Source organism: Calidris pugnax, unplaced genomic scaffold (assembly GCF_001431845.1).
Source record: "Calidris pugnax isolate Ruff unplaced genomic scaffold, ASM143184v1 scaffold199, whole genome shotgun sequence".
NCBI classification, from domain to species: domain Eukaryota; kingdom Metazoa; phylum Chordata; class Aves; order Charadriiformes; family Scolopacidae; genus Calidris; species Calidris pugnax.
Window position 1 is genome coordinate 1244848 of NW_015090970.1, and position 26491 is coordinate 1271338.

At 48.1% G+C, this 26491-nt stretch overlaps 1 protein-coding gene across 1 annotated transcript in view; it reads left to right on the top strand.

The window, feature by feature from the left end:
• INSR (insulin receptor) overlaps window positions 1-26011 on the top strand; it is a 64084-nt gene extending 38073 nt beyond the window's left edge. Inside the window, exons 4-20 of the mRNA XM_014952843.1 lie at window positions 22-166; window positions 454-668; window positions 3127-3253; window positions 3857-4107; window positions 4526-4693; window positions 5539-5740; window positions 10905-11176; window positions 11775-11917; window positions 12851-13010; window positions 13333-13432; window positions 13698-13765; window positions 14700-14929; window positions 15278-15388; window positions 15469-15628; window positions 16463-16592; window positions 16846-16980; window positions 19283-26011. Of these exons, the coding sequence (XP_014808329.1) occupies window positions 22-166; window positions 454-668; window positions 3127-3253; window positions 3857-4107; window positions 4526-4693; window positions 5539-5740; window positions 10905-11176; window positions 11775-11917; window positions 12851-13010; window positions 13333-13432; window positions 13698-13765; window positions 14700-14929; window positions 15278-15388; window positions 15469-15628; window positions 16463-16592; window positions 16846-16980; window positions 19283-19637 (2972 nt within the window). The 3' untranslated portion in view covers window positions 19638-26011. The remainder of the gene's footprint in view (window positions 1-21; window positions 167-453; window positions 669-3126; window positions 3254-3856; window positions 4108-4525; window positions 4694-5538; window positions 5741-10904; window positions 11177-11774; window positions 11918-12850; window positions 13011-13332; window positions 13433-13697; window positions 13766-14699; window positions 14930-15277; window positions 15389-15468; window positions 15629-16462; window positions 16593-16845; window positions 16981-19282) is intronic.
• Window positions 26012-26491: the final 480 nt, after the last annotated feature.

Here is a 26491-nt window from a genome sequence, read left to right on the forward strand (position 1 = left end):
GCAGTGTTTTCCTCTCCACAGACAACATAGCAGCGGAGCTAGAAGCGAATCTTGGCTTGATAGAAGAAATCTCAGGTTACCTCAAAATTCGCCGGTCTTATGCCTTGGTTTCTCTTTCTTTTTTTCGTAAACTACACCTGATTAGAGGAGAAACACTAGAAGCTGGGTGAGTTCTTTCAAAAGGTGCTTTATTTTAATGCTGTGAAGTGTAAGGAGTGCCAGTGCTATCGGGGTGATCTGTGTTGGCAAACAATCCCCAAGTTATTTTCGAATGCTCCGCTGCTTATGGCTTCGGTCTACCAGGGGAGGCAGTTTGTGTTCATTTTCCTTTGGTGTCTGGATTAATGCCTGAGAAAGAAAGAGTTTTCAGTGGATTGTCCCCCGATTTCAGTGGATTGTCCCCCAATTTCAGTGGATTGCCCCCCAATGCACATTTTCATTCTCTGCTTTCAGGAATTACTCATTTTACGCCTTGGATAACCAGAATCTTCGCCAGCTCTGGGACTGGAGTAAACACAACCTGACCATTGCACGAGGCAAACTCTTCTTCCATTACAATCCCAAACTGTGTTTGTCAGAAATCCACAAGATGGAGGAGATCTCTGGGACTAAGGGGCGCCAGGAACGGAACGACATAGCCCTGAAGACGAACGGCGATCAAGCCTCATGTAAGAAAGTCTCAGGATGCAGCAAGACTTGCATCATTTTCCTTTCCCTCTGCCTTGCTGCCCTCATACTCTCATTTCTCTCAGCCCAGCCCGAGATGTTTTTCCAGGGACTGTCCTTGTCCTTTGGGTAAAGCTCCCGGCGTGTGACTCGCCACTTGCTTGTGCCCTGCAGTGACACTGTCAACATGCCACGAGTAAAAAAAGTACTTCTGGGTTCTCCATCTGGCCAGGAGCCTGCTCTGCCAACTTTGGTCTCCAGAAGTTTGCTCTGTGTGTGTGCTCAGCTGTGAGTTTTTCAGGGCTGAGAGGATTGTTGTGCCTTTTTGAAGAGTTTAGCACGACGTAACCTCAGCCCGGCCTGGGACTTTGTGTTACTGCCGAGTACCTGATTAATAGTCATAATCTTCTTTTCCCATGTCATGAGGTGACAGCGCGCACACAGAATAAACACAGGAGAGAAACAGGATTTCCACCCATCTCTGGAGCCATGTGAGCCAGTTGCCGTGACAACGGGCAGGGAAATTTTTCCCAACAATTTCTGTTCTGCTTCTCCGAGGTTTTTAAGCTAACAGCTTTCTTCAAAAACAACGATAAGACAACACCTGTGTCAGCATGACTGAGGAGCAAACACACAGTGTTGCTTTGTGCCCTAACCAGAGTCATGCTACAGAAGATGGGAGTTTTGCAGGCACTGATTTTGGCAGCCACGCTGCCACGAGCACGTCCCTTCTGCACCCCCCACCCCTCTGTTTGTTCCCATCCCCTGTCACACACGGTCCCCTTCCCCTCTTTGGGCCAGTAAAACTCTTACAGGGCCATGTGGTGAACCAAACTGTTGAAGTGGGTATAATATGGGGTGAAAAACAGCCAGCCATTTCTGCTTTCTCGCTCTTGGGTCGTGTCATCGCTCTGCTCTGATTTATTGTCTACCCCCCCACCCCCTCTCCCTCCTAAATTTCTACATGCAGGGACTGGAGCACACACGGGTTGACACATTAGACTCTTAAGCAGGTATTGCCACCAGTGCTCTCCGTATTAATCAAACTACTCTTTCAGTCCCTTGCATTTTAGTTCCTTGCTCTTTTCACCGCTTGCGGCGTTGATTAGATCCTCCCGTGGTTGCTCTGTTCCTCTGACAGCGCTGCCCGAGCAGCCCCTTCCCCCATTCTGCCCTTCTTGTGCTGATGCAGCCATTTGTGACCAGACTTAGAAAGTGAAGATCTCGCAGCTGAATCAGTTTCCTGCTCTGGTTTGCCACACATCAACACGTGCAGCCACGCCAGCTCCAGGGGGGGAGAAGGGAACGTAACGACTGCCTCCCTAAAAACTGGCAGTACCACTGAAAGAACATCCTAGAGCCATCCCGTCCCCCGGGGGTGTCACACAGGGAAGGAGCTACAAGGAATTAGCAGCCTGTAAAGGTCATCTCTTCCCACGAGACACATTTGTGGATGAGACTGGAACCCCGAGGTTCAAACCCAGCTCTGTCGTGGGGTTGTGTGTGGCTCCTGGGCTGGTTGGTTTGTTTAAAGGCAGCGGGAGGAGAGGGTTTCATTTCTCTTTGCCAGCTTTAACTCCGCTCCGAGCTGTTTCTGTGCCACCCCCTGGCCTCAAACCACAGGTTGCCAGTTCAGCGTGTTTGGCTTTTTGTTTGTTTTTACATTTCAAGCCTAGTTTTCACATGGACAGCATCCTGTTTACCAAAAAAAAAAAAAAAGAGAAAAAAAAATTTAAAAAAAAAAAAAAAAGGCCTTGTTTGTCCTGGATGCTGTGCCAGTGAAATGAATGTTCTTCCTCCCTTGTGCAGCTACTGCAGGGATGGCAAATCCAACCCAAGCTACACAGTTTGTCCTTCTTGGGCTGCTTGGATGTACCTTATCGTAATGTGTCCCTTGAGCCTCAGATCTCCACCCTCCTGTGACTGTTTGTTGTCCTCCCTCCTGTTTGCAAAGGGACTGGCTACCCCCAGGCTGGGCTGGGAGCCCACGCGCTGTGAAGGCAACACAGGAGCTGTGCAAACCGTGCCTTGGAGTTCAGCTCTATAGATCATAATGAATTTTAAAATACGTTGCCTCTAGTTTTCCCACTTGTTGGAATTTAGTTCAACTCTTCTCCAGGCTCGTTTTCCTAAAATCAGTGAAAAATTTAAGCTGGCAGGAACCTTAGGAGGCTCCAACGCCTCGTTTAGGGCAGGAATAGTGTCGAGGTGAGATGGGTTTTAATGAGCAGCTCTTCTCAGTGCCAACGTTCTCATATTTATCTGTGGAGAAAATAAACTTCTTAGGTAATTAAAAATGCAAACCTTCATTTTTTTTTAGCATTAACAAAATTATCGTCTCACAGTGCCAACCTTCTCATATTTATCTGTGGACAAAATAAACTTCCAAGGTAATTAAAAACACAGACCTTCCTTTTTTTTAGCATTAACAAAATTATCGTCTCCTCTCCTTTGTTACAGGTGAAAATGAATTGCTGAAGTTTTCTTCCATCAGGACATCTCATGACAAGATCCTGTTGAAGTGGGAGCCGTACTGGCCTCCTGATTTCCGTGATCTCCTGGGATTTATGCTGTTTTACAAAGAAGCGTAAGTGATCCACCGCTCGGTTACAAAACACCAGCCACGTTGGGCTTCCACAAATGGCAGTTGGCCTTCAAGAGTCGATATTAGACCTGCTGTGGGCACAGCTGTACGGTCTCTGTGACTCTCTGGCTCCTACACTGAAGTTTCCAATGCTCCCCTTACATAAAAGCGACTTATCTGAGTTGTGTACAGTCAAAATTCCTCATTTAAGAGCAATCCAAATATCAGTTGTTCCAACTATTCCAGACTTACGTACTCTAACCATGGAGTTTATCATCTCCCTGCTATCTCCATGGAATGCTGAGGTATTTATTCCCTCTGAGGTGGGAAACGCTCTTTTAGAATCAAAATTACTGAGCTGATTTTCATGAAGCTGAAAATACTTAGCCTGGATTTAGCTGCTGGGATCATCAGTGGTGCTCTTTGGAGCCTGGGTTGCAAAGCTCCCTCTGCTTCATTTTCGGAATATGTACAATGAGATACTTGAACTTTTTCCAAAGGGTAGAGGTTCCTAACTTCAGTGATGTCTTTAGAAATGTTGGTTTGGAAAGCTTGAATTAGGATTCTGTTAATTTGAGGCTTTGGGTTTGTTTTTTTCCTCTAAAGGCCATACCAAAATGTGACGGAGTTTGATGGCCAAGACGCTTGTGGGTCAAATAGTTGGACGGTTGTGGACGTTGACCCACCTCCGCGGTCAAATGAGCCCAAATCCCAGGCCCAGCCAGGGTGGCTGCTGAGGGGCTTGAAGCCATGGACGCAGTACGCTGTGTTTGTCAAAACTCTGGTCACCTTCTCAGATGAACGAAGAACCTACGGTGCAAAGAGTGAAATCATCTACGTCCAGACCAACGCTACTGGTCAGTGTCGTTAAATTAATGTTGCCTTTTGAGTGAAAAAGAGAAATAGACCTAAATAGTCCTCTGCCTGGTAGTCCTGATGGTCCCATATCCATGAAACTTCCCACTGCTGTTGCTGCTCTGCTTTGGTGTCCTTCCAAAGAGCATCCTTCCTAAACACATGGAAGGGGGTGTGTTTCTCTGCATGGGGAGATGGTGCCAACACGTGCTGCTTCTACCAGGCTCGTGTTGGCCACGTGTAAGAGCGTGTGTGCCCGCTGGTGTCTGCTGCTGCAGGGCTGCTGGGTGGCAGCAGACCCCCTGTGGAGAATATTGTTTATTCCCATGGAAATGGAAACTTCCCCATGTTTGTCCCTTGTTGTGTCAGGCTCTCACAGGGTGGTGGAAGTGACCTCTGTCTCTTTTCCCACCCACACAGTTCCCTCAGTCCCGTTAGATCCGATATCTGTTTCCAACTCTTCATCCCAAATCATCCTGAAGTGGAAACCACCCTCAGAGCCCAACGGAAACATCACACACTACCTGGTGTTCTGGCAGCAGCAGGCGGAAGATAGTGAGCTCTATGAACTTGATTACTGCCTAAAAGGTGAGGGTGTGTTCCTCTCCCTGTGCCTTTTCTCTCAGGCTTTCTCAGAATTGTCTGGAGATTTTCCACACACTTTGGAGATGCTCTGGGTGCCTAATTTTGCTGTTTTCAGGGCTTGTTCAAGAACCAGGCTGAGACGCAGCTGCGTTCTCCCACCGTTCAGTTACATTATACATTAGGTGCTATTGCCAAGTTATGTGCAAAAGCTCTCCAAAACCATTTATTTCACAAAGTAATCAGATATTTTTTTTCCTTTGGGGATCTCCCTTCTGCACTTGTTCCTTTTAAACTGAGGAATAAGCTTAATAACAGCTGTGGAGATAGTAAGGGAAAACGTTTCGGTGCTTCTGGAGATCGAGGGCCAAGTTAATTTTTGAAGGCATCCTCTGTTCTGGAATTCTTTCAGGATACAGCATTTCCCTGAGGACTCCCAGAGTCTTACCTGCCCTGTTTTGGAATTCTTTCAGGATACAGCGTTTCCCTGAGGACTCCCAGAGTCTTACCTGCTCCCTGGTGAAGGGGGTTAGAACTCTCTGACTCCCATCTGAGCTCCAGGTCAAAAATAGCACAATTTTGAATCAAAGGCCTGTCATACGGTGTTACCTGAGCTGAGGTGAAGGGGGTTAGAACTCTCTGAATCCCCAGCATCTGAACTCCAGGTAGCACAATTTTGAATCAAAGGCCTGTCATAGGAGAGGGAAAAGTTGCCCGGCCCCGGATACGACAGCTCAGTATTTCCAAATGTGCTGTGAATCCTGCCTATGCACCTTTTGGATCTTTGTAGGATCAAACATCTGCTTCTGCTGTGCTGAGCACGAGTGATCCTGGAATTGTTTTGTCCACAGGATTAAAACTGCCCTCCAGGACGTGGTCTCCTCCTTTTGAATCCGAGGACCCTCAGAAGTACAATCAAAGTGAAAACGAGGATGTCAGCGGGGAATGTTGTTCCTGTCCTAAAACAGACTCTCAGATACAGAAGGAGCTGGAAGAGTCTGCTTTCCGCAAGACCTTTGAGAACTACCTTCACAACGAGGTTTTTGTCCCCAGGTATGAAATACCAAACAATATTTCCCAGGTGGTCAGGGGTGGGGAAATGTAATTGATTATTAAACAAAAAATTTGGGGTGGGACGTGGCCATATGGCCAGTCCCTCGGGGCTTCCGTGGGACCATCCAGTCCAACTGGGTGTGTGTGGTGGAGACTGGGGAGAGCTGAGCACCCACAACTGCTCTTACTGCAGATTTGGGAGATTCTGCTCTTAATTCCTGTTGGTGAATTCTCCTCAGCTCCAGAATAAAGTGAGAATCCTTAGCAAAGAGCTCAAAGCCTGCAGCTCATTTAAACTTGTATGGTGCCAAAAATAGCTATTTTTATTTTTTTCTGTCCTCAAATTTTGTGGTCTAGCTTTTCATCCAGTTGCAAAGAAAGGAAAAAGAAAAAAGGGAAGTTTACCATGCCACAGCCTTGTCCTTCAGCGTGGTATTTGCGGTCTCCCTTGCACTTAGCCTGGGAAATACCTCCAATACCATGAGGAATGCGACCGCTGTGGGTGGTGAAGGTCCTGTTTTGAATGGCACACACAGTGTCACATTAAGGGGTGTTGAATGTCTTCACACTTCATATGCAACTCACAGAGGAAGCTCTGGGAATCAGGTTGGAGTCCGTAATGATTTACCCTCCTCTCCGGCGTGCGTTTTGGGCCCTAAATTTATTCTCCGCTGACCGCCCTCAGCTAATAAACCTTTATTTTCAGCTGCTTGACAAAAGCTACGGTTCTGCACTTGAACGTTTGGTGTTTGGTGCCACTGAGGGTGTGAGGAGACGGTGTCTCTTCTCTGTGAGCCTGCTCTGGTGCCTGCAGGTGTCCCCTGGAAGCTGGTGCAGGGTCACTCCTCGTGCTGGTTCTTCGCCGTTAGCGCTGACCCGAAGGACAGGTTTCGCTGTGCAGAGCGATGCCAGGACACAACATACTCACAAGACCAAACTCCTCTTGACGTAGGCAGGCAATTCTGACAATCTGATTTCTTTTTCTTTTTTTTTTTCCCTTTTCTTTTCTTTTTTTTTTTTTTCCTCAATTCCCTTGTGCAGCCAGCCCAGGATGCTTCTCAGGCCCAGTTTCTGGGGTATGTATTTTAGGAAGAAACCAATCACCAGGATGTGCCACCTTGTCAGCCTGCTAAGGAAGAAACTTCCACTCCCCCCTGGGCTAATTAATCCTTTTAAAACAAGCCCCTTCTGCTGTTTTAAGTCAGCAGCAGGTACCTTCCTGCTGGTGTGTGTCCTGCCTGTCTTTCCTGACAGGCTCCAGGCTGTGACAAGGGAAATTAGAATTAGTTTTCCTGTGATTCCGGTGCCTGTTGCCTGCTCGCGGGGCAGCCTGTCTAGAGCCTGGCAACTGAAGATGAAGTGGATTCTTCAGGTGCTTTTTAGGTAGCTCCTGGTGGTTTATTGACCTCTCTGGAGATAAGAAGCCTTCTGCCAGCCACGGGGAGGAATCCCACAGCTGGGAATAGGAAGGAATATGAGATGGTGGGGGCGCAGGAGGCAGAGCAGTTGAGAAGTTACTCCCCCTACATCTTGTCTCCTTGTTTTTCTCCTCCTGTCCTGGTCCCAGCTTTCTGACCTCTGTGCAGTGCCCAGGGTCTGGGGTCTCATCTCCCCTGACTTGCTGAGAACCCCTCTGGAGATCCCAGAAGCTGTTCCTTCCCCATCCTCATGGTGGATTGCTCTGGGAGACACCATCACAGGTCCTGGGGGTTAATTAGCTCTGGTGCTGGCAAGGCTAACGAAGTTTCTGAATGCTTCTTGCCATGCCCACCTTCCAGCCGGAGCTCGCGGGCGTCCGTACATCCCATGCCATGAACCCTCCCTTTGTAGCTGAACAAAGTGGCCATCGGAAGCTGATGCTTTGTTTCTTCTTTCTTGTGTTATTTGCTCTTACATTGGAACGCGTTTTGCACGGATTGGAGCAAATGGGTGATTCCTCACCAGAACAGGCTGCCCAGGGAGGTTGTGGAGTCTCCATCCTTGGAGATACCCAAAACCTGCCCGGCCCTGGTCCTGAGCACCCCGCTCTGGCTGCCCCGGATTTGGGCAGGGGGTGGATTAGACAATCTCCAGAGGTGCCTTCCAGCCTCAGCCACTCCGTGATTCTGTGGAAAGCATGGAAAGATTTCCAAAAAAAGTCCTGAGAGGCAGAGGGGAACTAAGTGGCTGCCCTTGAGGATGTAATTTCTGTGTGTGCTCTCCACCATCACTACTGCAGGAGCAGCATCCTCACCCTTCTCTCTGTCTCTGTCCTCTCTCTCTGTCACACACACGTTACAAATTATTTGTGGGTTACAGAGTGAACCACATTAAAAGTGAATTTTTGTTTTTTTCTGGGTTTCCCAGTTCCATCCACTTAATTGTACAGACAAATGTAGAAATGCTTTGGCCAACAGAAGGGGGAGGAGAGGGCAGCTGTTCCTCAGCTGGTTTCAGGTGTGTGGAAAAATGTGGCCAAAACTGGGTAATGCATTTATAAACCCCCCAGCACTGGGTTTTGGGATGTGATGAGTTGTCACTTCCATCCTCCTGTGAACCAAGAGCTGTCACCTGCTGACGGTCTCTGAGTAGGAGCAGAGAGAACGCGAACCCAGTTATTACACAGGGAAGGTCATTGAGCTGCTGAAATGGCCACAATAAAAATTACACTGGAAAAACCATGGGAAGACCTCAGATGTTTGAAATTTGGCAAGAACGTTGCTGCAAATCCAGGATAATAAATAGGGGAAGTTCACAGCTGCAAAAGTTTTTCTTGCTTTCTGTTACTTGAGAAGGAAGAAGTTATTCTTGCATTTTAGCCTGTGTTGCATCAGTGGTCAAATTACTGTTTTACTTGTGAAAAACAAAATTCTCTTAAACACGAGGAACAGCTGAATCCACACTTTGCACACAGTGGCCTGGAGCTTTGCTTCCAAGTCCAAACAAGGTTCTGGTTGACCATCAAGGTTCCTTCCAGAGGTGGGAGATGGCGTGACCCAGACCCCGGTCTCTGAACTCTGCCCCGTCGTTAGGGGACACTGTTCAGAACAATGCATGAGCCGAGGTAACAGCGGCTCCAAAATGAGTTAATTAGTAATTAGAGAAAGAGAAAACCAAAAACTGGAATGTGCTTTGCTGAACCTGCCACTCGGCGTCCCATTTTATCATCGGGTGGATGAATATCTTACGTCGTCGTTTCCAACCTGAGGTTTAGTTTGAGGAAATCTTAAAAATCTGCTTTGCAGCTGGTTGCATCTGCGGGTTGAGGAGAAGTATCATCAAGAGGAGGTGGAGCTGGGGGTGCAGAGACCTGGTCTCCCAAGTCCCCGTGGAGCTGCACTTGGCCAATGCTTTGCCTGGGATCCCATTTTATCGTCGGGTGGATGAATATCTTACGGCGTCGTTTCCGACCCGAGGTTTAGTTTGAGGAAATTTTAAAAATCTGCTTTGCGGCTGGTTGCATCTGCGGGTTGAGGAGAAATATCACCAAGAGGAGGTGGAGCTGGGGGGTGCAGAGACCTGGTGTCCCAAGGTCCCACGTAGCTGCACTTGGCCAATGCTTTGCCTGGGTGTCCGAGGGCGGCAGCGCGGGGTTGGGTTCAGCCGCAGAGATTTGCTTCAACAGCTCGGGACATTTTTAGAGACTGGAGATGCCTCAAGTGTGGGTTCAGGTCGGGTCACTCTTTGTACCCTTTAATAGCTGCACACATGCACATGCAGGAAAAAAAAAAAAAAGAGATCATCATCCTCTTAAAATACACGGTCCCCTTTTCAAATGGCTTTAATTCTTTTTGTGTAACTAAACGCCGTTACTGATTCACCACTTTGGTTAGTTCCAACCTGGAATTCCTCGTGGCAAGTGCGTGGCAGGACACAAAGTGTTAGAAGGAGGAGTTTTGGTTTGGTGCTTGTTCCTTTCCTTTTTTTTTTTCTTTCCCCCCCCCCCAAGAAAATGAATTTTGCGAGCGGTTCTTGATTCTCTTGAATTGATTCTGTTTATTTACTGACAAAATAGTCAGCCCTGAGTAACATGCTCTAGCTCCAGGCAATCCTGCTGCAGTAGGGGAGTTGGACTAGATGATCTCTATGGTCCCTTCCAACTCTAAAATTCAGTGAAATTCAGTGAAAATCCAACGTTAAAGTTGGCCAGTAGCGCTCGCTCGCAGCCAGGGGATCCCGCTGCCGGTTCTGGTTTTACAACTGCAAAAATCTGATTTTTCAGACTGAAGTGTAATAATTTGAGAGGTGATATTTGGTCAACAAAACCGCACAACCACGGTGCAATCTGAACTTTTGAGTTTTAAATGCATCCCTTGAAAAGAACGTGCCAGATTTGGTCTCTCAGGAAAAGGTTAAAATTACGTATCTCTGTGAGCTGTGAAACTGGTCGTAGGCTTCATAAATGCAAGTTTGTGACCCGGGATACAGTGCACATCCGAGGTCCCAGAGCTGGGGGCTGTGATGTGACCCCGTTTGCTGGAAGCCAGAAGGTGTAGGAGATGATCTCCAAAGCATTGCAACGCTCTACACGGCATCCGAGAGGCAGCCCGGTGAAGTCATGTTCAACTGGGAGGATCTAAAAGAGCTTCAATTCCAAGCAAATAGTTCAGACTGTTGGTTGGTTGAGCATTTTTCGCCCCCCTGCATGAAAACGTGCAGGGAAAGAGTCTCAGGGAAACGTAATATTACAGAGGGTTAGACAGATTGCTTGGGTTTGGGGTGTTTTTTTTCCCAAAGTCCTAAAGTTCTTTGTTTCATCGCAAAAATGAGGCTGGAATTTGTGTTTTCGGTGCCACATGATCTCCAAAGCATTGCAACGCTCTACACGGCATCCGAGAGGCAGCCCGGTGAAGTCATGTTCAACTGGGAGGATCTAAAAGAGCTTCAATTCCAAGCAAATAGTTCAGACTGTTGGTTGGTTGAGCATTTTTCGCCCCCCTGCATGAAAACGTGCAGGGAAAGAGTCTCAGGGAAACGTAATATTACAGAGGGTTAGACAGATTGCTTGGGTTTGGGTTTTTTTTTTTTTTCAAAAGTCCTAAATTTCTTTGTTTCATCGCAAATATGAGGCTGGAATTTGTGTTTTCGGTGCCACTCGAGCCCTCCCATTTTAACTCTTCCTTTTCAGGTGAACGTGTTTACCCTGAATATAACAAATAAAATTGTGACCTGTGTTATTTAATAGGCCGTCAAGAAAACGCAGAGACCTTGGCTCGGTGGCAAACGCCACTGTGGTGATACCCACCATGGCCTCCTCTCCCAACAATTCTGCAGCAGCGTCTGAGAACACAGAGGAGCAGAAACCTTTTGAAAAAGTGAGGTTTAAGGAGTCTTTGGTTATCTCGGGCCTGCGGCATTTCACCGGGTATCGCATCGAGCTCCACGCTTGCAACCACGACGCTCAGGAATCCCGATGCAGCGTTGCAGCTTATGTCAGTGCCAGGACCATGCCAGAAGGTAATTAATTATCTCCCTGAGCTTTGCTTTGGGTTAATGGCTGTTTCCAAAATGCTGCTTTTCCTCTGGGAGCCAGCTGCAATGCAGAAACATCGTGTAGGACTGGGTGTTTTCTTTGTGTCCCGATAGGAAAGCATGATGGATGAAGCATTATCAGAGAATCCTAGAATGGGTTGGGTTGGAAGGGACCTTAAAGCCCACCCAGTGCCACCCCCTGCCCTGGGCAGGGACACCTCCCACCAGACCAGGTTGCTCCAAGCCCCCTCCAACCTGCCCTTGAACCCCTCCAGGGATGGGGCAGCCACAGCTTCTCTGGGCAACCTGGGCCAGGCTCTCACCACCCTCACACCAAAGAAGTTCTTCCCCACATCTCATCTCCATCTCCCCTCTTTCAGGGTCAAACCCTTCCCCCTCATCCTATGGTTCCCCTCCCTGATCCCAAGTCCACCCCCAGCTTTCCTGGAGCCCCTTTAGCCCCAGCTTTCTTGGAGCCCCCTGAGGGACTGGAAGGGACTCTTAAGGTCTCCCCAAGTATTGGCAGTTCTGAATTTTGCTAGACGTGAAATAAAGCTATTATTAATCATGTCCTTGGTTCTAGCTAAGGCTGATGACATCGTCGGTCCAGTTACCCATGAAGTGGTTGAAAAAAATACCGTGCATTTGAAGTGGCAGGAACCAAAGGAGCCAAATGGTCTCATTGTGCTGTATGAAGTGAATTACGGACGTCTTGGGGAGACAGAGGTGAGAACTTCTCCTTGTCCCTTAACACTTCTGGAGAAGTAGCTCCACCCGGGAGCCCAGGACTGTTCAGTCTTTAATAGTCCTCACACGAATGCAGTTCTGTCCCATCTGGTTTCCTTGTGTGTGAACCAGCATGACATAAAAACGTACTGGTGAATTTGTGTCTGTGGCACCATCAAGAAATAAAAATCTGCCTCTCTTGGTGCCCCTTGGCCAAATCATAGAATCATAGAATGGTCTAGGTTGGAAGAGACCCTTGGGATCATCGAGTCCAACCATCTCCCCTACTCTACAAAGTCCTCCCCTACACCATGTCCCTCAGCACTGCATCTAAACGGCCCTTAAACACAGCCAGGGATGGGGACTCCACCCCCTCCCTGGGCAGCCTGTTCCAATGCCCTATCACTCTTTTGGTGAAAAATTCTTTCCTAATGTTCAATCTAAACCTCCCCTGTTGGAGCTTGAAGCCGTTCCCTCTCGTTCTGTCACTAATTACCTGTGAGAAGAGACCAGCACCAACCTCTCCACAGAGGTATGTAAATCACCAGCTTTCCGCGTGGAGCTTTTTTAGGTATTTTTTTTCGCAGAAGGATAGAAAACAGACTCTTATCTAAGTTGAAGTTGCTTGGAGAGGGGAAGGCAGCTCCGAGCAGCAGAGCCCATGGGCAGCCCTGTGTGGGCAGAGGGCTTTGCCAGCCCGGCTCCCATTTCAGGGCCCAGGGGCTCGTAGGGCAAATGGCATCTGCTCTCTGTAACCTGAACTGCTAAACTGTAAAATGCAAATCCAGGACGAACCCCTACTTTGGAATAGAGCTGGGCATGTGAGAGCCCCATCTGTGTGCGGTCGCCGGGCGGGGAGGTGAGGAGGGAATCCTGGTTCCAGAGGTGGAGTGAGGCAGCTTTTCTCTTCTCTTCTCCTCTCCCCTGCTGCAGGAAGCTCACTACTGCGTGTCCCGTAAGCATTTTGCCAACGAGCAGGGCTGCAAACTCCGGGGGCTCCAGCCTGGAAACTACAGCGTCCGAATCCGAGCCACATCCCTGGCTGGGAACGGCTCCTGGACGGAACCCACCTATTTTTATGTGGCTGATTATTGTGAGTTCATTGGTTTTTTTTCTCATCCTTCAATTCCTGATTGATAGAAACCCAGGTTATTTTGGAAGGTGGGGGTTAGCCAGCAGTGACTGTAGGGAGTCATAAAATATTTACCAATGCTTCTACTTTAAAGAAACTGGAATTACTTAGAAACGTGCAACTTTTCTTCCTGACTTCTCCTTCTGACCATCCCCACTTTCTATACCTGAAATAGCCTCTAGTTTCATATTTGTTCCAGTTTATTTAAGGGGGAGATTGAATTGAGGGAAAGACTTGGATTTTGGACCTCTGTAATAACCCCAACTCTCTCTTTCTCTCTTAGTGAATGCTCAGCCCAATATTGCTGTTATAATTGTGCCGATTATTTTTGCCATAATAATTGCTGGGATTATTGGAGCTGCTTACGTGCTGGTGAAAAAGAGGTGAGTGCAACTTGATGTTGTTTCCACCAGAACAAGCGAAACTTACATCCGAAGATTTTTTGTTTATTTGCTGGAAGTGACTCTGTGTTTATTTTCTAATTCGGATAATGATTGCAACACTAATTTAGTTTAGGAAACATTTGGTGCCTTTGGAAAGGGGGACAGTTTGTATTTGCTGCGTGCTTTGGGCCATTAATCAAACTGCCTTCGGTTCGAACGTGTCGAAGGCTCCAAATGTGCTGAAGAATTTGTGTGTCTCTTCCAGACAAACCGAAGGACCAACCGGACCTCTCTACGCATCCTCCAACCCGGAGTATCTCAGCACCAGTGATGGTGAGAGCAATGAGGGCTTTCTTCAGTGCTTATTTCTTGTCTGCTCATCCAGGCAGCGCAGCGGGATGGGATTGGCTTTAGGGAGGTGATTATGCCCCTGTACTCGGCACTGGTGAGGCCACACCTCGAGTGTTGTGTCCAGTTTTGGGCACCTCAATACAAGAGAGATATCGAGGTGCTGGAGTGAGTGCAGAGGAGGGCAACGAAACTAGTGAAGGGCCTAGAAGACAAATCATATGAAGAGCGGCTGAAGGAGCTGGGGCTGTTCAGTGTGAGGAAGAGGAGGCTGAGGGGAGACCTCATCACTCTCTACAACTACATGAAAGGACACTGTAGAGAGGTTGGTGCTGGTCTCTTCTCACAGGTAATTAACAATAGAACGAGAGGGAACGGCTTCAAGCTCCAACAGGGGAGGTTTAGATTGAACATTAGGAAGGAATTTTTCACCCAAAGAGTGGTCGGGCATTGGAACAGGCTGCCCAGGGAGGGGGTGGAGTCCCCATCCCTGGCTGTGTTTAAGGGCCGTTTAGATGCAGTGCTGAGGGACATGGTGTAGGGGAGGACTTTGTAGAGTAGGGGAGATGGTTGGACTCGATGATCCCAAGGGTCTCTTCCAACCTCAATGATTCTATGATTCTATGATTCTTTTTTTAAAAAATTTACCCCCGTAGTATCCCGTAGTGGCAGCGCTACACACGGCTGCTGCAGAAATGTCTTTCAAAAGATACTTCACAGAATCACAGAATCTTCCAGGTTGGAAGGGACCTTAAAGATCATCTTGTCCAACCGTCAACCTGACTGACAAAAATAGACACCCACACAACAAACAAGGAGCATCATCACTAAACCAGACCTCCCAGCACTACATCAACCCCTCTTTTGAACACCTCCAGGGTGTTTGCTCGATTCCCAAACCTTTCTCTCTGCTCAACAGTCTACGTCCCCGACGAGTGGGAGGTTCCACGAGACAAGATCACTCTCCTGCGAGAGCTGGGGCAGGGCTCCTTCGGCATGGTCTACGAGGGCATCGCCAAGGACATCGTGAAGGGGGAGCCGGAGACGCGCGTGGCCGTGAAGACGGTGAACGAGTCGGCCAGCCTCCGCGAGCGCATCGAGTTCCTCAATGAAGCTTCCGTGATGAAAGGGTTCAGCTGCCATCATGTGGTAAGTGTCTCCGGGTGCCACCGACAATCGGCGAGTCCCGTCACACAACGAAGAGTTCTTTGGTGCTTCCAAAGCTCAACAGAAGCGGCGCTTCTGCGGAGAGGGTGGATCAAAAAGAGCCCGGATTTTTCCCTGTCGTGTTTTATAAAATGCATCTTTCAAAACTTCTCACCATGACAGGGCTTTGCGGTGCCTTTTGGAGCTCTTGTTTGGGGGGTGTTGGTTTTGCTACACCCCCTTCTCCTCACAGCTGGGCTCTCCACGCTTTTGGACACAACCCTGAAGGAATTTTAGGCTCCACCCCACGCTTTTGGACACAACCCTGAAGGAATTTCTCTTCTTTTCCAGGTTCGCCTCCTCGGGGTGGTCTCAAAAGGGCAACCAACTCTGGTGGTCATGGAGTTAATGGCACATGGAGATCTCAAAAGTTACCTCCGCTCTTTGAGACCTGATGCTGAGGTAGAGACGGGAGGGAGGGGAGTCTGTTGTGCAACAGATAACTTGATGTGGGATTTAACACTTACTTTCATTTGTTGTAGAATAACCCTGGTCGCCCGCCCCCGACGCTGAGGGAGATGATCCAGATGGCTGCGGAGATCGCCGATGGCATGGCCTATCTCAATGCCAAAAAATTTGTTCACAGAGACCTCGCGGCTCGTAACTGTATGGTTGCAGAAGATTTCACTGTAAAAATTGGAGGTACGTAGTGTGTGAGCAGAAGACAATTCCGTGGGTCATACTTGTTGTAAAGGCAAATATCTGAAGCCCCAGACTTCAAACACAAGTGATTTTCTCTGGCTCCCTTTGGAAATGCAGCAAACTTTCCTCTTTTCCTTCCCTGTGAAAGAATTGTTTGGACTTCAGTCAGGAGATCATCTCCCTTCGAGCCAGAGCAGCTTTTCTCAACCTTCTCTATTTTCAAACCTCTGTCCAAAAAGTTTATTGCCTTTCCAGCCTCAGCTGCCTGGAGTTATCTCGCTGTTCTTTGCTTTTTCTTGAGAATAATGACAAAGAAGGTATTGGGTTCAACAAACCAAGTGTGAATAATCATATCGTTAGGTCAAGTGCCTTTTAAAAGTCATTTGTCTTCCACAAGAAGCAGTTTTTAAGCCAAACTCTTTTAGAAATAGGAAAATGCAACATTTGAAAATAAACCAAAACTCCACAGCACGGTGGTTTTTCGGACTTAAAGCCAAAGCAGTGGGATTTCGGGGCAGAGAGAGCTCTGTTTTACTTAAAGGAGATGAATAAAAATCGCGTTTAGAACAGAAGCTGTCACTAAAAATTCTAACTCTGGAGCCTCTATCGTGGCTCGTATCAAAAATGCAGGGAAAAGGAAAATTTTTTGGATGTTAATTAGTGACAAATGACAGCGAGTTGGGCTGTCAGAGTCTTACAGGGTGTGTGGAAATATCCTGGTGTCAGAGGAAGGAAACGGTGGGTCTGGAGATGGTGCCCAGTGGAAGCAGCGCGGAAGGAGAGACGTTTAACACATCCCAGAGACATTTAACACATCCCAATTGCTTTCCTCAGACTTCGGCATGACCAGAGATATCTACGAGACGGATTATTACCGTAAGGGAGGCAAAGGGCTGCTGCCCGTGCGGTGGATGGCACCCGAATCTCTGAAGGATGGTGTTTTCACTGCTTATTCTGACGTGTGGTGAGTTGGACTCTGCAATCCCGGGTGGATTCTGGCTCGAGTGCTCCCTGTCTGTAACACACGTGGTTTAAATTGTGAGTTGCTGACGTCCTCGGAGCACAGACAAAACAAAACCTCTTGTTTTTTTAAACCCTCTTCTTAAAAATATAGTGGTGCTCTTTTAAAGTGTGTGTTCTCCAAAATCAGGCTATCGCTTGTAGCTCTCCAGGGTGTTTTATTCTTACCAGGACCCTTCTCTCTCTCTCTCTCTCAGGTCATTTGGTGTTGTCCTCTGGGAAATCAGCAGTTTGGCAGAGCAGCCGTACCAGGGCCTCTCCAACGAGCAGGTGCTAAAGTTTGTGATGGATGGAGGGTACCTGGACCAGCCCGACAGCTGCCCGGAGAGGCTGTAAGTGGTGACACTGGGGACAACCCACCAAGCTGTGCTCTTTAGCTGAAGTGTGGCCAGCACAGGTGGCCTGACATGGGGTGCTTCTTAGAATCACAGAATGGGTTGGGTTGGAAGGGACCTTAAAGATCTTCAAGTGCCACCCCCTGCCCTGGGCAGGGACACCTCCCACCAGCCCAGGTTGCTCCAAGCCCCCTCCAACCTGGCCTTGAACCCCTCCAGGGATGGGGCAGCCACAGCTTCTCTGGGCAACCTGGGCCAGGCTCTCACCACCCTCACACCAAACAAGTTCTTCCCCACATCTCAGCTCCATCTCCCCTCTTTCAGGGTCAAACCCTTCCCTCTCGTCCTAGGGCTCCCCTCCCTGATCCAGAGTCCCTCCCCATCTCCCCTTCAGGGACTGGAAGGAGACTCCCCTTCTCTCTTGGGGAGGAACAAAACAGACTTTAGCGAGCCACCTCTCACAGAAATTCAACCCTCATTGGCCCAGGAATTCAAGACCTGAGCCGGCCCATTTCACTAGAAGGGAAATTAAACCAACCTGGGCCTTACATTGTGAGTTCAGGTTCAAGAGAAGGAAGGACGAAGCACAAGAAAAGCTTGAAATACAAATAAGTGCTGCATCAGTTCACAGAATCACATGGGGTTGGAAGGGACCTCTGGAGATCATCTCCTCCAACCCCCTGCCAGAGCAGGGCCACCCAGAGCAGGTCCCACAGGAACGTGTCCAGGTGGGGTTTGAATGTCTCCAGAGAAGGAGACTCCACCACCTCCCTGGGCAGCCTCTGCCAGGGCTCTGCCACCCTCAAAGTAAAAAAGTTCCTCCTGATGTTTAGGTGGAACTTCTTATCTTCAAGTTTGTGCCCATTTCCTCTTGTCCTGTCCCTGTTTCCCAAACAAAACATTTTGCCCCCACTCCTGAGGGGTGGATGGCAGTGGGCTTATGTCACGTGGCGAAGCCTGGCCACCATCTGCATCCATGTGGCTACAGGAGAGCAGCCTGTTAATCCCAGGTCTGCTGAGTTTTTTCTGTTAACTCATCTCTCTCTACTACGTAAAGACGTGGCTACAGGGGCTGGAGAGCAGCCTGTTAATCCCAGGTCTGCTGAGTTTTTTCTGTTAACTCATCTCTCTCTACTACGTAAAGAGTCTTAAGAACTAGAGCAACTTTTTACCCCTGATTTTCAGAAATCCACTTTATGGCTAATGAGGGGGGAGAGGCAGGAGAAGGCTGTGCAGAGCCAAGGGCTGTTTTTATCGTGTCTGAGGCCTTTTTATTTCTGTTGTAGACGCATTGCCTCACGTAAAGGATGAGGCTGGGCCACTCACGGGGTTAGAGAGGAGAGGGCACTGTGTGAACGGGGTGAAAAACACCCAGCAGGGGCTGCAAACAGCAGCCAGAGCTTCTCCTGCTCCGGGCTTCAGGGTTTGTCTCTGCAGCTGCTCGTGACGTGACCGTCCGGAGGCTGCTGCGTCCCCGGGTCGTCCAGCACGGCTGCACACCCAGCTGCTCCCCGAGCCTCTTCTGGGAATTAAATGAGAATTAAAACAAAAAAAAAATCCCATTACTGACCGTTTAACCTGAGCCAGGGAGCTCTGACAGGAGGGTGTCAGGAGCTGCTGCTCAGTGAAGCAGCATCCAGCGGCGAGAGGCAACCTGGTAACCTCTTACCCCAGCCCGTGTCTGGCCAAAACAGCCCTTCCAGAGTCAAAAAATAAACATGTTTTGTGAGTATCTGTATGAAAAAAAAAAAGCCTCGTGACCTGGGCATTTGTCTCTGGTGGCCAGTTACAGACTCCAGTTTGAAACTTTATTTGTACTTGTAAGTGGTGTCTGATAACACGTGACCTCTTGCCGCAGCCTTTCTTTGGGGTGGGATGTTTACGGGACCTCTGTCCTCTGCCCAGCCTCCTGTTTTCCTTGAAGTTTTAGGACCTTTGTTATCTTTCAGGCTGAGTTAGAATTGAAATGGAATGAATTAAAAAATTGTGACCTGGCCGTAAGTGCACGTGTACATCCACAGAGTATGGGAACTGCAGCCCTGCTTCCTTCGGAAGCCGAGTTAAGAACAATTGAAGGAATTGGAAGGAATTTTTGATCTAGACAGAAATAGAGAGAAAGGAGTCTCAGGATCTACGGGCAAATAGGGAGAGTGGGAAGAGAACAAACAACTCGGATGGAGTGCTGGAGGAGTAGTGTGGGTGGTGGGTGGTCTGCCAGGGAGCTGGTCCTGCTCTGTGCCAGCTCTACCTACGTGGGGCTGTTTCTTCCACCCCCTGACTCTTGTTTCTCCTGCTGTAGGCACAGCCTGATGCAGATGTGCTGGCAGTACAACCCCAAAATGCGCCCCACCTTCATCGAGATCATCGAGATGCTGAAGGAGGACTTGGATCCCAGCTTCCACGAGGTCTCCTTCTTCTACAGCGAGGAGAACAAACCTCTGGAGACGGAGGAGTATGAGATGGACTTCGAGAACATGGAGAGCATTCCCCTCGACCCCTCCTCGTACTCGCAGAGGGACAAAGTCCTGGGGAGGGACAATGGACCCTCCATGGCCCTCAAGGGGAACTATGAAGAGCACATACCTTACACTCACATGAACGGTGGCAAGAAAAACGGGCGGATTCTCTCCATGCCCAGGTCAAGTCCTTCCTAACACTTCCCGTTCGGCCCAAGGGTTGTGTCTGCTTTTTTCCCCCCTCCACAAATCTCAGGACTCTCGTTATTGCTGCCACAGTGTATGACACAGATCTACAGACTCTTCAGATTTTTTAATCATCTTATGATTAATACTTTTTTTTTTTTTTTTTTTTTTTTTGACTGGTTGTCAGTGGACTTATCTGTGAACATAAATGGAAGAGGTTTCCATGGCTGCTGTCCCTTCTGTAACCATGGTTTCAAAACAGGAAGCCACCGTGTCAGTTCAGCTGAAGGAGGAGCCTCCACGTTTGCCAACAAAAGACGTGAGATTTGCTGGTATCCGAGCTCCGGCGTTAACGGTGCGGAACAAAACTTCTGCAGGACAAAAAAAAAAAAAAACCAAAACCAACAACCATGTTTCCAGTAGAATTCCAGGCTTTCAGGCATAGTCTTCACTACAGGCTGAAGGATTCAACACAGCAGTCGGACACAGCGCCAGATCCTCAGATTGACCAATAGCTGCTGCTTTCATACTTTTTCAATGGGTTAAACCCCAGGGGTGCGTGCGTGTGTGTGTGTGTGTGTGTGTGTCCGTGTGTGTGTGCAGTATCTATATGTGGGGTGTATATGTATAGCAAAATATACGCTTCTTTTGGTTTTTGTACATAAGTTTTGTATGTTCTCACAGAAGCTTTCCTCTTCTCGGAAGTGTGTACTTATCTTTTTCTTTTTTTTTTCTCCCATTTCCCTGGAGTGTCTGAATCCTAAACAGAGTATTTTTATACTAAGGACTCTTGGGAGTAGGTTTTCTCTCATTAACAAATGAGGAAAATGTGCTGGGAGCCAAAGGAGCAGAAATCTGAGATTTGTGGGTACTTTCAAGACCAAACGAAATAGGAGTCCCCCGACACGGGAGTTTTCTGTCCTTTCAGCATCGAGTATATATATTGTTTGTTGTAACATATTTAAAAATGCCTTTAGTTTAAATTTTAACTTCCTATAAATTATTGACTGTTTATGATCCTTTCGGGGAGGGGAGAATGTGGGGGACTGTTTGGTCTTAAAGTGGTCCAAAGATTTCAGAACGAACTCATTTTAGCCGATTCCCCTTTTAGGAGCGACAAAGCGCATGTTGAGTTTATACTTGACAAGGCTTTCTCATACAGTTTCCTGATTTATACAGTGCAGTCAGCTGGCTCCGGCCGAAGTAGCCCTGAGATAAAGTAGTTGGGACTTGGGTTGGGGGCTGAAGGAACATCTGAACATCCTGCTCCTGCTGCTCCTGTGTCCCCTCCATCCCTTGCTTTGCCGTCTGCGCGGCGAGAGGGGAGGAGCGAGAGCTCTGACCCCAAAAAAGAGACACTAAAGCCCATCTGAAGTGGGGAGAGCACCAGGCTCTTGGCTCTGCGGGTGAAGCAGAAGCTGGATGTGACTGTGGTTGGTACCTGCTGCCTGTCTGCTGCTGCTCCAGCGTCTGGCCTCCTGCTGCCCGCGGGGCCTTTCGTGTTTTTCCTGAGATACGGGCGCTGCGTCCTGCAGCCTCCCCGGGGACGCCTCTGCTTTCAGCTCTTTGGGATCTCAGCTTTTTGTCTCCTGGACCGTGCTTTGTTTCGCTGCTGCTCGCGTTAAAAAGACAGACCCCATGAGCATTAAGATGTTGGAAAATAATCGTGAAACTATAAACGTGTCTCGTGGTGCTGGGGGGCACGTGCCTGGCAGGGAGAGGTGCTAAAGCGGGAAATGGAGATGATGGATGTTTGCAGGCCCTTTTTGTCAAACAGGAGGTGGTTTTAAAAGGGGAGGGAGATGCTCAGTGCTCCACTTCTCCTCCTTGGAGAAGGCCAAGAGGCAGTAAGTGCTCTCTGCCGGGAGAAAAGGAGGTTTTTCCGACTCGGGACGCGGAGCTGGTGTGTGGATTTTTATTCCAGCTGGGGTGGTGCTGCTGGTCTCTCCCTGTAGCCACAGGAAAGGGGCTGGAGTTGGGTGGGAAGTGCCTCTTGGAGCTGCTCTGCTCGTAGCCAGCTGGAGAGGTTTCTGAGAAGTGTTTGCAGGTTAAATTCAATTGCCACTTCCTGAACGCCTCTTGCAAATCTGGTACTTCTCGAGGGATGGGGGGGACGATGGACTCTGAGCACCCCCAGGAGCCTCCAGGCCTTGGTGCTGGGTGAATCTGGTGGGTTCAGACAAAGGTGGAGGGTGCAGGTTGCTCACAAAGTCAGATGGAAAACGGAAAGTTCCAGACAGGGGTAAGAACCTTGGATTTCAAAAGGCCTCGTTTACATTTCTTCTGCTTTATAAAGTAGTAACTGTTTAGCAGCTCTGTACCACACTGCAGGAAAGAAGACATATTCTCACACTTTTCTAAGGAAGAGAAGTTTTTCTTATTAGAATTTTTTTATTTATTTTAATATATAAAACACTGTAAAAAAAAAAAAACCAACAAAAAAACAAAAACAGCAAACAATTTGCTTTCTTAAACACACAGAACATGTAAATTTGTATCCGTAAAATCTTGGCAGGTGGATGTGGTGGGATTATTTTTGTCCTGTTCTGGTGCAGTCTACCTCAGTGTTTCTTAAGGATATTTTTAATACTACGCACCTCTAAACCTGTTTAAATATTCTGGTCTGGACCTGTTGTGGATCAGGGAAAAATCAATATCAGCTGATTCCAATACCAGGGACCATTCAGCGAAGGGAATGGGGCAGGAGAACGGCTCGTCGCTGTTTATCACTAACCTGAGCAAGGAACCGATGTATGAATTTGGATCTGATAGTCTGAGATCATCCTCTGAGCTCTGCTGTGATAAAGGAAAAACAAGAAAAGAACAAAAGAGCCATTTAAATGTTGGGACTTGAGTGAAGTGATGCCCTGAGTGAGAGGAGCAGACGGTTTCCTTCTGTCCCCATCCCAGGTGGGAGCATCTTGGTCACTGCCCTTCTCCCTGCACGTGGATAATCCGGGATCCTGCCCGTAGGATGTGACCTCCTGAAATAAACCCTTCCCAGCGTGTCCTTGTTTTTGGTAACATTTTTAAATCGCAGCGATCGGAACTGTGGGAATAGAAGCTCTTTTATAGAAACAAACCTTGGAAATTTGTATGGGGTCTGGCTTGGAAATGGAGTTGATATTGGTTGGCCCCTCGGAGCGCACGCCGGTGGCACCGCTGGGATCATGGAAGAAGGGATCTACAGATGGGCCATCCCTCCACGTGGCTCTTACCATCCTCTTCCCTCTGCTCCACACGCAGCAGTTGTTTGTTCATCACCAACACTGCGCCTAAAGATTACTCCAGTCCTTTCTGCCTTGTGCCAAGGACGAGGAAAGGTGTATGGTACTAGCAAGGATGTCGGTTTTTTCCCCCTTTTTAGAAACAAAATGACACTAGCGGTTGCCACTCGTGGCTTTTAAAGATTACACTCACTGAACTGTAGAATTAGGAAGAAGAGATGAATGTCATTTGTAAAGCCCAGCTCTCACTTCTGGAAAATCCTCCACTCTCAGCCCACAGCTGACACTTTGGTCTCTGCTGGTGGACGATCCTCACCCTGGGGATGCTGAAACCTCTCCCTGGGATCTCACTGGTACCTGTTAGAGACACCAAGGCTCATGTATGAGTTGAGATAACACGTGCCAGAGGAAACCTTCTCTCTGGGGGGTGTTGTGAAGGATTCCTGCCCAGGAAGGTGTGTGCTGTGTCTCTGGTGGGGGAGCAGCTGCCGTTTGCCGTGGGGAGATCCCTGTGGGGGTGAGAATCCCCCAGCTGCAGCAGGAGCAGGACACGGAGGAGCTGGGCAGTAGCACAGGAAAGCAGGAGGATGGCTGGAGGTGGGAAGCTCGCTCTTTTCCCATTTGTTAGAGGGTTGGATCCTGCTTGTTGTGGGCAGAGAACTTCCCACAGGCAGCAGGATGGACTCATCACCCTGTTCAGGAGCCCTCGGAGGACAGGGAAGGTCCCAACAACAGCCAGAGCTTCACTTGTTTCTAAAACCGGTTGAAGCAGGAGGTGTAAAAACATCTTTTCTGTGCTCTGCTGTGTCTCTGTTAGCAGATGGTTGAAGCGTGAGGCTGGAGAGGTTTCTCAGAAGTGTTTGCAGGTTAAATTCAATTGCCACTTCCTGAAAGCCTCTTGCAAATCTGGTACTTCTCTTGCAGTGAGAGCGCGGCGTCGCAAAGCTTGGCTGCCGGGTTGGAAACCTGGCTTTTATTGGCTGCTTGTAAATAACTCTATTGTGTTGTAAAATAGAAGCGCTAAAAAACGTAAACTCTGTGCCAGGAAAGGTGATAGGAACTAGACCACGCTGCAAGGAGGGTAATTTCTGTTGATACCAAGCAGCTGTGTTGGGGTGGAAGAGGCTGCTCTTGGGTTGCTAAAGGGTACTCTGAATTTATGGGTAGCGTTATCTCTTTCCTCCTCGATTTGTATTATAGCGATGGGACACTTTGCTTAATTTTAGTGTGTTGCATTTCATGTTGGTATCTCTCTGGAAAAATCTCAAAAGTTGCTTATTGTGTTACTGACCTGAGAAGGATGAAGGCGAGTGGGAAAAGAACAGGAGCAAGACGGGTGGGGTGTCGGTTATTCTGGAGCCTCCGTTTTTGGGGAGGTAGAAAGGCCATGGAGTTCCCTCTTAACATCACTGTGATATGAAGAAGGACCCTGAGATATTCCAGGCCCTTCACTGCGAGCAGTGATTCCTCATACCAAGACTGGAACCTTGTTTTACAAGTCAGAAAGTAAAATATCTTTGTGCCATAACAAAAAAACAACACAACAAACCAACCAACCTTACTCAAGGCTGTGCTAGGTGCTCCCGTGATCCATGTGAGATCGGTCCAGAGCCTGGAGTGAGCAAGAAAACTGCAAATAAACCCTCTGGCTGTGTCCCAGCCTCCCCCAAAGCTGCCCCTGGTGAGGGGGACACTGGCAGGGACCCTTCCCCTCCACCAAACGGCCGATGCCCCTCGGAGTCTCCTGTGGTCCAGGGAAAGGAGCTGTGGAATGGATTGGAATCAAGAAATAGTTAGTTGAGAAACGCGTGAAATTCAAAATAAGATTAGTTTGGTATTTGTATGAATTTAATTGAATTGGGCCTTTTTTATTACCTTCTGCTTGGCTCTGTGTTAACTCTGCTTGGGTTCTGTGTGTGGGTGGTGGTGTCAGAGCACTGACCTGTCCTGTCCTGGCTTCCCTTCTGACGAGCGTCGCGAGGGCGAAGCCAATGGTGGAGTTGACTTTTGGAGGAACCCGACTGTTCAAAAGCAATTCTGCAACTACCGTTTTTTATCAAACCTGCTGTCATTAAATGTGTATTTCTTTTTAAAACGAAAATTCGCTTGTCCTTCTCGAAAGTAAGCACTTAACTCTTTGCAGTTTCAGCAAATTTACTGCAGCACAATGCAAGCTCTAAGGGGACAGGTAGAGAAATGACTTTTTAAATATTGTACAATAAAGTTAGTATTAACTCTTACAGCGTTGTTTGGGTTTGTTTTTTTTTGCCAAGAGATTTGCAATCAGCAAGAAATGGTGTTTCTGGTAGTTGTTTTGTTCTGAGTCCAGGGTTCCAGCTGATGGTACTGGGCAGCCCGGGAGGTCCCTGCTCCACTGAGTCCCAGCCCCCATAAAATCCCAGTGTCACCAGTAAAGCGTTGAGCTCGGGACTAATTACCTGAGGGATCTGAGCTGGATTTGATACCAAAGCTCTTCTCTTCATCCAGATTTTCCCAGTGGTGTCCAGCAGCTCTTCCACCATCCCAGCTCCCCAGGGCTTCTCCCGTAGCCGAGTCCCACAAAAACTGGCTGGTGGAGAATCTTAAGAGGCCACTTCTCAACCTGAAAAGACAGAACATTGTTTAAAAAGGAAAAGTGTTCCTTTTGCTTCAGTTTTGGGAAGGATTTTATTCTTCGGGGTATCAAAAAGGGTTTTTGTGTGAGGACCTGCCTGACAGGGGGCACTGGACATCGGGTTTGTCAACCACAGCCAAAAGCAAACACTTTCTGCTTCCCCCAAATAAACTGCAGAGAGTTTCAGTTCCGTGTTAAGCGTCGTTCTGTGGGGTCTTTTTTTGCTTTTTCTCTGTTTAACCTTGCTGCTCCCACTTTCTCCCTGCATATCTAGGGTTCCAGAATACAAACGGTATTGCAGATACCTCTTGTTTGAAATAAAGGATCAAATGTGCCATGATTTTTTTTTAAAAGGAAGGAAAAAAAACCAAACAAACCTTCCCCCTTGATTAATTTTTTTCAATGTTTTCATATGTAAGAGCCAAGCAGTGACGTGTACGGAAAATATCTTTGAATATTAAGAAAAAAAAAATCTTGCTGTGTGTCAGAATATTGAACAATTAACTGTTTATATTAAAATTCTGAATAAATTATCCGAGAATAACTCTGGTCATTTTGTGTCTGTGCAGCACCGAGCGCTGCTTCACCACAGAGAAAGCACCGACTCCCTCTCTTGGAATAAGCAATACTTTCAGTTGCAAAATGAATGGTGTTAAGAAAAAACAAAAACAAAAACAAACAAACAACCCCCCCCCATCTGCTAATTATAGGCTTGTGGTCTGACAGTTTAACTCTTCTGATGACCTGGGTGCTGGGTGTTGGGCTGTGTCCTCACCACCGGGTTCTCAGCAGCCTGATGGGGTGAACATGGGTGAAGGGATTCCTTCTGCCTGAACCAGGGAGAGCTGCTGCTCCCTCATGTCCTTCTGGTATTTCCAACCAGCCATCCCTCTCCACAGGTAAATTTAAAAAAAAAAAAGAGAAGTCTGAGGATCTGTTTCATCCCTGTCTGGGGGGGCTGTTCTTCTCTGAGCAGCTGTAACTGGGGTTTGCACCGGGAACATCTCCCCTTCTCTCCTGCCACA